The sequence below is a fragment of the Sycon ciliatum genome, chromosome 5 (assembly GCF_964019385.1).
Source record: "Sycon ciliatum chromosome 5, ocSycCili1.1, whole genome shotgun sequence".
Taxonomy (NCBI): Eukaryota; Metazoa; Porifera; class Calcarea; order Leucosolenida; family Sycettidae; genus Sycon; species Sycon ciliatum.
Window position 1 is genome coordinate 23,154,869 of NC_088647.1, and position 13,680 is coordinate 23,168,548.

At 50.4% G+C, this 13,680-nt stretch overlaps 1 protein-coding gene across 3 annotated transcripts in view; it reads right to left on the minus strand.

The window, feature by feature from the left end:
- Window positions 1-13,680, minus strand: part of LOC135818082 (uncharacterized) — a 108,539-nt gene that overhangs the window by 3,444 nt on the left and 91,415 nt on the right. For all 3 annotated transcript variants that reach the window (XM_065331405.1, XM_065331406.1, XM_065331404.1), the window contains 4 exons: window positions 3,976-6,380; window positions 3,052-3,136; window positions 1,305-1,774; window positions 565-723 (listed from right to left, as the gene is read on the minus strand). In XM_065331405.1, the coding sequence (XP_065187477.1) occupies window positions 565-723; window positions 1,305-1,774; window positions 3,052-3,136; window positions 3,976-6,380 (3,119 nt within the window). The remainder of the gene's footprint in view (window positions 1-564; window positions 724-1,304; window positions 1,775-3,051; window positions 3,137-3,975; window positions 6,381-13,680) is intronic.

Consider the following 13,680-nt stretch of genomic DNA (forward strand, 5'->3'; position numbering starts at 1 on the left):
GAAACTAGAATGTGCAGGGCCAGAAGAAGGAGTTTGGAAGTGGTCCGGCGGATCTTTGGGGTGGGTGGGGTCCAGAGAAAATTTTGAAATTTTACGTGAAATAGAGCAAATTTGGGCATCTCGTGGGGCTCCGGAAAACGCAGAAAATCTTACTCAGAGAACACAATCAAAGCTACTTTGATATCCATGGGAGGTGATGTCGTGCTGCAGAGTCCTGAGCTACATGTGCATGTACAACAGCAGTCGAGTCGTGTACCTCTAACATTTTCTTACACCTGTTTTGTGCGAATTCCGTGGACCATCCAGCTGGGAAACGTGGTCCGGGGCCATGAGCAGACCAGCCGAACCGGCTCTGGCGGCCCTGCTGCGACACTCACAGTGACTACTTTGTACCTCTTGAGCAAAGTTCCATCAATAGTTCCATCAATAGTTCCATCAATAGTTCCATCAATAGTTCCATCAATAGTTCCATCAATAGTTCCATCAATAGTTCCATCAGTAGTTCCATCAATAGTTCCATCAATAGTTCCATGAGAAGCAATTACACACCAACGCAAGCATTACCTGATCTTCATGATCATCCATAGCACGGAGTTTCTTGCAGAAGCGTTGGGTGATGATGCTCTCTGCATAGAGACGGTTCAGAATGCCCTCTTCTATGTCCAAACTACACTTCAACTCCACATAGCTTGAACGCAGTACTTCCTGGTGAAGCTCAGACATCTAGTGCAGAAAATAGGCACACCAGTTGGATAATTTATTTAGCAGGGAATTCAGGCATTTTAACATCTACATCATGATATGTGAAAATGTTCATGATGTATCTACCTTCCACATTCACTAATGTTCTTATGAGCTGTGAAAAAGAAAGAAAAGATGTGACTTTTCCCATCCAGCAGAATACCTGGATATGTTTGCTTGCAGAGGCGTCGCACACGGTATGGTCAGTACGGTATTGACCGTACCACTATTTGCCGTAAGTACCCCGTGGATCAATAACATGCACTGATTTGGGCTCTAAATTTCCAAATATTTCGGCTCAGCCACCCCTCTCCCACGAGTACACTGTACTTCAGATGGCTGACCGTACCACACTAAATTACCTTCTGACATTGCCCCTGGCTTGGAAAACTAAAAACTAACAAAAGAGGAAAACATGCACCTGATCTCTACTGACATACAGGTGTTCACTCTTTCCCATGCAGTAGCCACAACATTGGAAATATTTAGACAACTGGCTCTCTACCGGTACTTAATATATTTTTGAAGGACACCTTAGCAAAAGGAGAATGATCCATTCTTACCCCAGTTTGCACCTTGTCTTCCAGTGGAGAAGAAGTAGCACTGGATGTATCAGCTCCATCCAACACTTTCCCTTTGACATCAGCTTTGGGAGCAGTGTGGAGATCATGGTGCTTCAGTGTGCACTTTCCAGGACCGGGACAAGCTTGGAATGTTTCTACTAGCTGGGACAGACCTTGAAATGGTAGTACACTCTCCACAAAGTAGCACATGCCTTCGTCCGACAGCTCCTCCAGCACACAGCACAGGTGATCCAGAGCTTCAGTGTGTCCACTTGTCTTCATCACTGACCGTGTTTCCTTCACGCAGTCGTGATTGATGTGACCCTCAGCACGCAAACTCTTGACACAGTCCATCACGTTAATCTCCAGGCTTCTCTGCACAGCGGTGTAATGCTTGTGCAGTGCTCCGTGATAGACTGCAGCTTTCTTGGCCACTGTGCCCGAGGTAACCTGCTGAACTTTAGCCAACCCTACCAACGAGGGAAAGAGTACACAAATGTAAAACACCTATAGTCAGACCAAGTACTGTGCATTGGACTAGCTCCACACCTTGGCCAGACGCGGCCTCCAGCCACAGGTGTTGCAAGTACTGTGCATTGGACTAGCGACACACCTTGGCCAGACGCGGCCTCCAGGCACAGGTGTTGCACATGTAATCCTCTAATTCTGTACCTGTGGGTACACAGTGTAGCACTTCATCTATCTACTTAGAACTTTGTCTTCGCATCTGTCGATTGAAATTCTGCTGAAGCTCCCCCTCCCCCCTCCCCCAACACACACACACACACACACACACACACACACACACACACACACACACACTTGTACTTGTACTTGCTCACTGCCAAAACTGGTCACGTGGGTCTCCCCGGGAGAGAGACTCAAAAGGAATCTTGGAAAGATGACTCAATTGGCCATTGAACCACCCAGCGGCCGACACCCCCTGAAATCCCCAAACTAGGGTGGACTTGAAATGATCCCACCTATGGGCTCACCACACCTCAGTAAGTGGGTGAGGACAAGGGGCAGAAAAAGGATTGACGGCATCAGGGTATCCGTCCCGGGATCCAACTGCAGGTACCCCTGCCCCCAGTGAAGGTAATACTTGGTACTAGTGTGGGTGGCTAAATCAGAGTGGATCTGATATAAGCTTCACTAGCACCATTGATTACACAATAGTTAATCATATATGAACCCTGAAACCAACAAAGGTGGTAGGTACAACAATACACCTTCAAGCAGCCGAGCCCATTGGCAACAGGCCCAACACTATCTGACACACACACACACACACACACACACACACACACACACACACACACACACACACACACACACACACACACACACACACACACACACCATTTTTGACCATTTGACGCCCATCGCCGGAGGCGATGATAGCGATGCGACAGCAGAAGCCACAGCAACTTGTGCTGGGATTGCACCATTCAACAATTGTAAGGCTGAAGGACTGACCGCCACTAGTCAGCCTGATCTACACCACAAAGCTATGAAGTGGCATTTTCTGGCCAGTGAATCCCCTACTTTTGCATCTTTGTTATTCATTTTATGTAGCCACCCTGATGAGTGGTCAGGCAGGACAATTTGGTGGTTATATAATTAATTTTGATTTCCAGTCAAGAGGCCGTTTTGGAGTTGAGGAGTGAAGTATTGTACAAGTGTAAGTGGCTGCGTTGAGTTTGCGGACTATAAGAAAAAATAACTAAGCAGTTTTAAAACTTACCTTTGGCTTCTGCAGCAGCATCTCCAGTCACAAGCTCCAGGTCAAGGTCAGACTGATCCAGCTTCCCATCTGAACGTCCCAAAGTCTGGAAATCAAAGATAACCAGATCACAGGAAATCAACTATCCAGCCACAAACGGAAAACGAGAACTGCGGCCAAAGAGATAAACATGGTTGAATGATTTCTGTCCAGACACGAGTAAAGGCATTGGCCGGAGCAAAGTGAACACTCAACTACTTCTTGTACTAATTGCAGGAATCCCTTGGCCATAGGTTTTAATCGCATGTTGCTGAATACACAAAACACTACTTTTCACACAGCCCTACTATACACAAGCGGAGAACGTCATAAAGCTAGACAAAGATGATGTAGGGACAACGTACTGACGTACTGATAGCAACTCAACCGACCAGAGGTCACGGCCTACATATAACATATGCAATATGTGCCATCATTATGTGAGGCACCAGTTGTCTGCTGTCTTTGGAGTGGAAATTGTTTTCAGCGCCTTCTAGGGTCTGGCCTGGTCCCATAGCTCAGATGGCTAGAACATCGATCATGATAAGCAACGTCCCGGGTTCAAGTCCTGGTTGGGTTTGCTATTTTCACTATTCTGGCAGGTCACTTCCCCTGACTGTTTACCTTGAATATGTTATCCTATGATTCAATCCTATGCAGCATTTCATGATTCCCTGTGGTCTGCAGTGCAATGTAATGTGACGGCAGAATTTCACGGCACCACATGACAAATCCGTTATTGACTGAAGTAATCACTTAGCACAATTTACTTCTCTTACCAATAGAACAATGTCAAATGAATACAAACTCTACCACACACTACATCGTTTAGCGTAACGGCACACACACTTTGGAGTAGCGAGCCGTGCTCTTAAATATATCAATACCCATCTATGGTGTACTCACCTGCGCGTCTTCAGAGAAACATGGCCAGTATTGCCGTACATCACTGATATCCACTTCTGGACGTGCTCCACTAGGACAACGTGGACGCAATCCCTCCACCAATGGAGCAAAGTGCTGACAGCCGATCTCTACACAAGACTTCTTCTTGTGTTTGCGACACGCATCTCGACTGAACGAGCATGGACAGCGAACAGCTCTGCTAAACTTCACATGAGTCAGCGAGAATGCCTTCAGATTGTCAAGCTCCAACTCCAGGTATGGTAGAAGCTCATGACAAAGCTTGACTGCAGCGGACTCGTCCTCGCTTGCTGCAGTACCAACGCCAGGAGAGCCAACTGACTTTTCCGCGCGAGTACCAGCATCGGTAGAAGAAGACTTAGTCGTGCCAGCTGCGACAGGAATCTCCAGTGACAGGCGAATGCCATGCTGGAAATACTGCATGACCAGCCAGAAACGATCCTTCACCAGAATACGTGCTGACGTGTGATAGAGGATGGGATCCACCTTTGGACTATAGCGTTGCATACACCTCACAACACCACACCAGAATAGGGTTTGTGGAAAGTAACGATCTGCACCACTGTACAGGTACATAGCTGGACTTGGCTTGCCTTTGCTCACTTCGTCTTGAACACGTGCAACTCGTTCCACCAGAGCTGGTACAAAGAACTTGCGAGTCGTCACCTCCTTCCTCTGACCAGGCACATTCACAGTTGTCTTGGTGTTGTAGAACAGGGCAAAGTGCTCGCCCATCTCAAACAGGAAATCACGTTGTTCTTCTGTGGCCGTGTAGCGCGATGTCATACGATTGTGCTGCGACCAGCGGTGGATGGCAAGACTTTCCAGGAGGATGCCATTCTGTGTCAGCAAGTCGTACTGTGGACGAAGACGCTTGCTCTGCATACTCTTCGGTTCAGGACAAAAGAGAAGTGACATGGTTTTCAGAATCCAGTGGATGTCGATGATGACACGATCACGAAGACGGGCATTGCGAATAAAGTGAAGCAAATGACCAAGATCATGGTGGAACTTCACCATCTTCTGGAAATCTGACTCAGGATCATCACTGGAGATGCTACTAACAGCAATAGCCAAGCGACGTAGCTCGTCAACCGATAACCATGGTCGTTCGAATGATTTTGCAATGTGCCCTATGGAGATGGTTACAGGAAGCCAACGAAGTGGAATGGGAACGCTGAACTGATGCTGCAGCTGCTGGATGATGTCGTGACGTAGTTGAACAACTGCTGGGTCTTCCGGGTCTTTGCCAGCTCGTGTGTTGTCCACAAATACCACCTTGTCGATGTTGTTAGCATAAGATTTACCCTCCGCATTGGCCCAGATATACTGCTCAGTTTCTTCAATTGCCTTCTTCCTTGCTTCTGGCTTCTTTGGTAACTTGTCCACATGTGTGCCAATGGCAAACACCGGTACGTTGTCGCTGTCTCCAATGACCTCGTGGATAGCGTTGAACCATGTCTCCATGACGTCGAAGTTGGTCTGCTCCAGGCTGTTGGAAAGCGGCAGTTCCTCACCGTCTACACCAAACGTCGGCTTCGCTCTGTCCTGGAGCTTCTTTGAGGAATCAAATACAACAGCATATGCACATCGATCACAGGCCAGGACCATGTGTTGGATCGCAGCAAACAGCTTCTGACCAGCAAAGTCCCAGACATCTATGAATGTCAGGTTCTTCAGATGCTCTGCAGTGAAAACTTCACTTTTGCCCTTCTTCAGATCTTCAATGAAGCCTTCAAACTTCTGCGTTGCTGAGTTGATTTCCGTCTGTAGCTGCTGCACATCTTGCTCTGCTGTTGCGACCTGTGGTACACTCATGGTTGAGACCTCCTCCGGCTTGGAGGCAGTGGACACATTCTGAGAGTCCATGGTTTCGGATGAACTGGTAGCCGATTGACCAGAGTACCCGGTGTGGGTGGCTTCATCACGTTGGCTGACAGCAGATTCACACACACTGGCTGTGTCTGCTTGCTCAGTCTCAAACACAGCGGATGGTGATGTCACGGGTGTTGATGGCATGGAGGATGTGGACCTGGTGTTCTTTGGGATCTCCACACCTTGTTGTCTCAGTGCTGCTACTATCTCTTTCTTCCTTTGTTCTTGTCCAACAGCTCTGTGCGTCAGGGCCAACTGCTGCTGGTAAGAATCTTCAGCTTGCTTCCAGACATACTTTAACCCTTGCTTCTCGATCGTGCATATCACCTTCTCCAGCTCCACACCGATGGTACTATCGACCTTTGACATGAATGCTTGACGCAGGAGGGATCGCAGGAAGCTGCTCTTGCCTGTGCGGCCCGGCCCGCACATTATCAGGCGCCCGTACGGTATCAGCTGGACACCTTCCTTGATCAGCTCACTTAGTGCTGCTGCGTACTGGCCATTATCAGCTGCACAATACACATACACCAGAACAAAGCACAATACATGTGATGTAGATATGAGGAAGAATTTATTCAAGAAAATGGGAAGGATGTTCAAGATGAATTGGGTTTAGCTACTCTACAACACCCAGAATAATCCTATTTCAGCACCAGAATTTCAACATAAACAGGTTAGCAGGACCATTTGAGCACAAGAATTTCATTGGAATGTAACTGACTGCTGTGAATTTAAGCAAATGAAACCTTAGAAGAGGATGGTATGAGCCTTATACACGTTGTACAGATACACAAAATCCCGTAGGATCTCGTAGAATCCTGTAGACCCGGTTGGGTGTTGAATGTGCAGGACCCTATTGTGTTTACTGCTATTTCCACTAAGAAATGGGCCCTGAAGGCATTTCTTGCGAAAACCATTTTCTGACAAAGATCTAGCGAGTTATTAGTTCTAACCAAAGTGAAGAAGCTGGAAAAGCGATAGTTTGCTACTAATTATGAGGCTGAAATTGGTCAAATGCGCATATATAGCACACAATGAACACCCAGCCGGGTCTGTACACACCTACGACCTTAGTACAGAACTTCATACATCTGTACAACGTGCATATCGTCTCAGTACGGAATCTCTTGAAGTTGCACCCCATTATCCGCATGCCTGGTATCTGTGGTCATGCACTGAGTGTCAGTGCAAAACATTTCCATAGCACTTCTTATCCTAGCACTGTTCAAGCCAGTGTCTGCCAATCATGTGACACGTCTGCTGAAATCACATGCTCTGCGACATTTCTCAGGTCTATAATTTGATTATGTGGGGCATTCTTCCCTTTCATACTACCATTGATTCGCCACAACAGAAAACTAAATACATCAAGCAGACAGTTCTTCAGCAGCTCCAGTTACAATGCATAGGTCGTCCTCCCTTTCATACTGCCATTGTTTCACCACACCAGAAAAACTAAGCTAGTCAAATCAGAACTGAGTTCTTTCGCAGCTCCAGTTACCATGGAAAGGCCGTCTCCATGCCGACATCACATGTCAACATCTCATACATCTACCATGTCAAAATCTTATCGATTTGATTATAGAATGTAGAATACCTTTCCAACCACGCACACACTCACACTACTACAACACAAACCACCATCGTTCATTCATCAACTACACTTCAGTCAAGAAGAAGAATAACCAAAACAAGGAGAAACAAACAACGGAGAAAAGAACTGAGACGCACAATGAGTACGCTCCGAAAACGGCGGTGCTCGGAAGCAAGCGAGGCCAAATAGATCGCGAAGCAGCGCACCCGGACCCATTCGGGCCTGAGCTGCGTAGCGATCGCGTGGTCAGGTGCACTGTGGTGCCATGGAAACAAAGATGGTGGCACATGTAGCGCGTGTACCACGAGGTAGAAAGAAAGGAAAATAAATAAATAAATAAACTGCAGAACGAAAGTGAACGCGAAGAAGAAATTATATTTGAGAGTCTTTAGAGAAACAAGAATGTAGTTCGCGTCTGGCGGAGGGTGCTTGCACCTAGCTAGAGGTGAGAGCACCACTGTCAGATAATGGAAAGACTGAGTTAGAAAAGGAGAAAGACGGCGGAGTTGCAGACTGAAACTACAGGAAGTTCAAGTAAGACGTGAACACTAAATTTATATGTATTTCAAATATTCGTGAACGGCAGTTCTCGACACTCCCACCAAACAGAAGTGTGAATGCACTAGAAAGAGAAAGGAACAAAGAAGATTGTGAACTAAAGCGTAGAAATATAATAAGTTATACTTACCTTAACGCCGTGAAGTTACAAGCCGTCCACCTAGCGATGTTTTGGCGCGCCTGATCGGCAGCCTTGCGCCTCGGGCGGGTTGCTGATGGCGGTGGTGCTTGCACTCCAGGAGCATTATCTGACTGCTGGCTGCTGATGACTGCGGGGGCATCATCCTGCCGGGTGCTGGGTACCTCGAGTGGATACAGCAGCGATAGTGGGCGTTCCACTGTGCGGCCAGACGGCATCAGGACCTCTGCTGAGCGGACGCAACCATCTGTCGCACTAGCGTTAGCCGCTGTTACCTTGCCAATGTGCCACTGGCCACGTGGTATACCTTCGGATTTGACGATGACGATCTCCCCAACCTGTGGCTGGCCGGATAGAGACGTCTTGGGCTGGCGGTGATCAGGGTTCGCACGTTCCCTGAGTAATTGCAAGTACTCAGTCCGCCAGCATTTCCAGAAACGTTCCAAGAGAACTTGGGACGCCCTCCACCACTGCAAGATGTGATCCCGGGAGCTGATATCAGGCGAATAGTCGGGATCATCAGCAGAGGATGTGTCGACAGGGATCAGCGTGGGTCGACCACCAACGAGGAAGTGAGCTGGAGAGAGCACGAGAAGACCAGGACCTTCATCGTCAGCCGAAACGGGAGTCAGTGGGCGGTTGTTGACGACAGCTTCAACTTCAGCCAGCAAGGTGAGGAGCTGTGGGAGCGAGAGCAACTGCCGGCCAACAACTTTCCGCATGCAGCCCTTCACAAGGCCAACCATGCGCTCATAAATACCACCTTGCCATGGGGCGAGTGCAGTGGTGAATTTCCACGTGATCTGACGTTGAGAGCGAAACTCGCCTAGGACGGGGTCAGACGGTAGAGAGGACCAGGCATCCGGCACGGCAGAACTGGCGAGGTGAAATTGGCTGGCGTTGTCAGAATACAACAGACGCGGTACGCCACGACGAGCAATGAAGCGACGTAAGCCAGAGATGAAGGCAGCTGTGGACATGTCATCCACGAACTCGAGATGGACAGCACGGATAGCGAAACAGGTGAATAAACAGACCCATACCTTGGTCGTGGAGGAGTCGGACTGCTTGATGAGCAATGGTCCAAAGTAGTCCAGACCGGTGAACTCAAATGGATGAGCAGGGTTGACACGCTCAGCAGGCAGAGGCGGCATCAACGGAAGACGATAGGGTGGCGAGTCTTGACGACGGCACACAAGACATAGCTTCAGTTCATGGCGAACAGCCTGACGACCATGAGGAACCCAGAAGTTGAGGCGAAGCTGTGCGAGGGTGTGGCTTGGACCAGCATGCAGCAGGCGACCATGGATGTCGAGAATGATCAAGACAGTGAGACGATGCTGGCGTGGCAGCAGAGCAGGCTGGCTGGTAGCATGGACGTGAGCAAGCTTGCCATGACAACGGATAACACCGAGCTGGTCACGCTGAAGACCAAATTGCTTCACCAACGGTGACGTGCTATCAGCGAGAGAACCAGAGTACAGATCAGGATAGGAGCTGTGCTGCGCTGAACGTACGAATAGAGACAGAACCAAGCGTCGCACACTGACGCTGAAGACATGCGGTTGAGCAGCAAACTGGCTGAGTAGCTGAGCTAGCAGAGCATGGCCATCCTGAAGGCGTGTCTGCTGAGCAGCGGGCAACCGAGTCCACACAACACGATAGAGGAAATGCATGCAGTAGGTCAAGATCCTGACGGCTTTGGACAGTGAGGACGAGCGCGTTAGGATAGACTGCTGCACAAGTGACGGCGGCAGGACTGGTTGGGTAGCGAGCATGCTGTGGATGAGACGAGGTCCACGATACTCGGCCTCGGCCAACGCCAAGTCCTGAGGAGTGATGGTGGGGTGACTAGAAGCAGGCCATTTGCTGACGTCTTCTGTTAGCCACGAAGGACCAGACCACCATAGAGTACTGTCGGCGAGCTGCGCAGCTGTTTGCGGACGAGTAGCCAAATCAGCAGGATTAGCAGCACTGGGGACATAGCGATACGTGATGTCCGGCAGAGCACGTAAACTAGCGATGCGATTGGCCACAAATGTAGACAGGTCCCGACTTGATACAAGCCAATGCAGAACGCACCTGGCATCAGTCCAGACAGTAGTGGACGAGAGCGTGAGGTTGAGTTCCTGCCGAAGGAATGACGCAAGTCGAGCACCAATGACAGCACCCAGTAATTCCAGGCGAGGAATGGTCATGGTGTCAGCTGTAGAAGATGACTTCTTGGGAGCCGGTGCGAGCCGCATCTTGCTGAAGACGAGGGCAGAGTGTACCGAACTGCCATCTGTGACCCGGAGGTAGCCAGCAGCTGCATACGCATTGACAGAAGCGTCAGTGAAGATATGGAGCTGCACATCCGTAGCGCTGCCGACCGGACAACACAAACGGGGAATAGTGATCGAACAGAGCGATGCCATCATAGAGGAGATAGCAGACCATTCGTCAGTAAAGTGTGCAGGTAGAGGGTCGTCCCAATTGAGCTCAGCTTGCCACAATTGACGAAGTAGCAGGCGCCCAGACAGAATGGCTGGGACGAGTAGACCAAGGGGATCGTACAAAGCAGAGACGGCTTGCAAGACAATGCGCTTAGTAGCAGGTGCAGCAGCAGAGAGGGTGCAGCGAGAACCAGCAATTGACAATACATCGTCATGTGTGTCCCACTGTAAACCAAGCACCTTGACATGTCGAGTCGTGACGATGTCATCCGCTGGTAGAGTCGCCCGAGCAGCTGTACTATTGGTTGTCCACTCACGCAAATTCATTGATGCACGCTGGAAAACGGACTTGGCCTCCTCATATACGGCAAGAACATCAGAAACATCCGAGACACCAATCAACACGTTGTCCACGTAGATATTCTGATCGATAGAAGCGGCAAGAGGAGTACACTGCAGCTGCAGATGGTGATGGATAGTAGCTTCCAGCAGAAACGGACTGGCAACAATACCGAACGGCATCCTACAGAAGCGATACACAGCCAAGTTGTCCTTGGATGTGGCAGGGTTTGCTGGATCGTCAAACCAGAGGAAACGTGTGACATCTCGGTCATCCGGACGAATGCTGAGCTGGAGAAACGCTTTCTCGATGTCAGCCAACAGCACAATGGAGTGGCAACGGAAGCGGAGAAGTATGCCACAGAGATTCGGCAAGTTGATGGGGCCACGATGCATGCACTCGTTCAGACACTTAGCTGCTTTGGACGACTTGGCCGAGGCATCGTATACAATGCGCAGCTTAGTGGTCGCCTTGGAGGGTGTCACGACTGGCTGGTGCGGCAGGTAGTGCTTGACGGTGTGAGTTGAAGTGTTGGTTGACACACGTTCAACAATACCCAGCTCAACCTGAGACTGGATCACTGCATCGTAGCGCAATAGCAGGTCATGGTCCCTAGCGAGCTGCTTAGCGAGGGAGGTCAAACGACCGAGTGCGAGGCCATAGTTGTCTCGCAGGTCAGGTGGCTCAGACTTCCACGGCCAAGCGACTTCATAGCGGCCATCGCGAAATCGGACGGTTGAGTTGAAGTGCTGCTGGGCACGGTTGTCGTCAGTGAGGAACGGCGAGTCACTGATACCAATACTGTCGAGAGACCACATCTCGGACAGATCCGGTACGCGTTCCGTAGCGCACACAAAGACCACAGAGTCAGAAGCAGAGGCATGCGAGCTGTCTGCAGTGGCTGGATTCGGGTTGCCAGACAACAGATATCCCAATCGAGACGGAATGAGGTAGAGGCCAGAAGGCAACCGTGTTGGCAGACCACTCATGAGGTCCCAGAAGTACTGTATGCCCAGTAGCAAGTCGACTGCATGAGTGGAGGCACCGTCCGGTAACGGATCAGCCAGAGAGTCTGCCGGCAGATTGATCAGAACTGCTCTGTCTGCCGCAGAGAGTGAGCTGTGCTGCACAGGGTGGATCGTCTTCGATGCTGGCAACACATGCGCATGAAGAGTCCGAGTAGAACCGTCCTTGTGGAGGAGAGCAAATTGTACCACATCTGGCACAAGGCGCAGAGGAGTCTCACTGCCAAAGGAGAATACGTTCAGCGTGTCCTTACCGAGGGGCTGAAGTTGAAGTTGCTCAGCAGCAGATGCGCTGAGGAATGTTGATTGACTGCCACTGTCAAACAGGATGCGCACAGTGGTACGGCGACCATTGGCGGCGATAGCAGAAGTTGCAGTCATCATGCGCGCTAAACCGACACGATCCTGTACCGTGTTGCACTGGACATTGACAGACATACATGAAGATGAGAACTGCGCTGGTGTCGTAGCGGATTGAGACTGCTGCTGTGGCTGCTGTTGCTGTGGCGGCGGAGGCGGCGACCTCTGCGGCCTTGGCTGCTGCTGTTGCTGGGGTGCCGGCTGCTGTTGCACATTGTTGACACCGATCTGGTGAACAGCAGACTGTTGGCGCGAACAAATAGCAGTGTTGTGATGGTTTGGCTGCTGGCAATGTCGGCATTTCCGTTGCTGGGTGCAGGCAGATGCGACATGGCCTTTGCCAAGACAACGGTAACAGAGATGGAGCTCAAGGAGCCTGTCCTTCCGAGCTGAGGTAGTTGCGAACCGTCCGCAGGCATCGTGGTTGTGGGCACCACCGCAGAACACACACGGCTTCCGTGGCCGAGCGGGTGCGGACGTAGCAGCTTGCGGCCTACGGAACGTTGCGCCAGAAGTGGCCACAAGTGTACTGGACGGCAGCATATCCACTGGAGCGGTGCTTTGCTGCTGGCCAGAGCGTTGTTGTGCTCGGTCGTGCAGAAGCACGTACCGTTTCAGGTACTGGCGGAGGTCTTCTATGTCCCACGGTGCTGAGACGTCATGGGAGGGTCGCCACTCCTCAAGCTTCGTAGTTACACTCAGTGGAAGCTTTGAGAGTACCTGGTGGCATACTAGGCGTTGACCTTTCAGTATTTCCCCCTGGGCCTCCAGTTGCAGGAGGATGTTCTCCAGAGCCTCACATGTAGATTTTATATCCGCATAGCGTGTGGAGGACTGAGCGGTATGCTGTAGGCGACCGTATAACTGAGCAATAACTATATCAGGCTTGCCATACTCGGCCTTCAGGGTGCTGACAGCAGTCGGATAATTTGCGTCGGTCACTGCAATGCCGGAGACCAGACGGGCGGCAGGACCTTTCAGCACACTGCGCAGATACGTGAACTTTGACACCTGGGGTAACTGCTGTGTGTCGACTGCAGCAGAAAACATATCCCAAAAGTCGGGCCATGCAAGGATATCACCATGAAAGGTCGGCAGTGTGAGCTTAGGGAGCTGCACAGGTGTCCGACCAGGAGTGCGACGTGGTGTGTTCGAGGTGTCCATCTGCCATGTGGCCTCCACAGCAGCACGTGCGGCATGACTGGCAGCCTGGGAGACTGCAGCAACAAACATAGCAGAGCCTGGAACAACCGAGGGTGCATGGAACGAGGTGTTCGTAGACGTGGAGTCAGCATCCGACCAGACAGACTCGCTGTCAGAAGTGTACTCTGCATTGCTCCACTGTGCACGACCAGTGG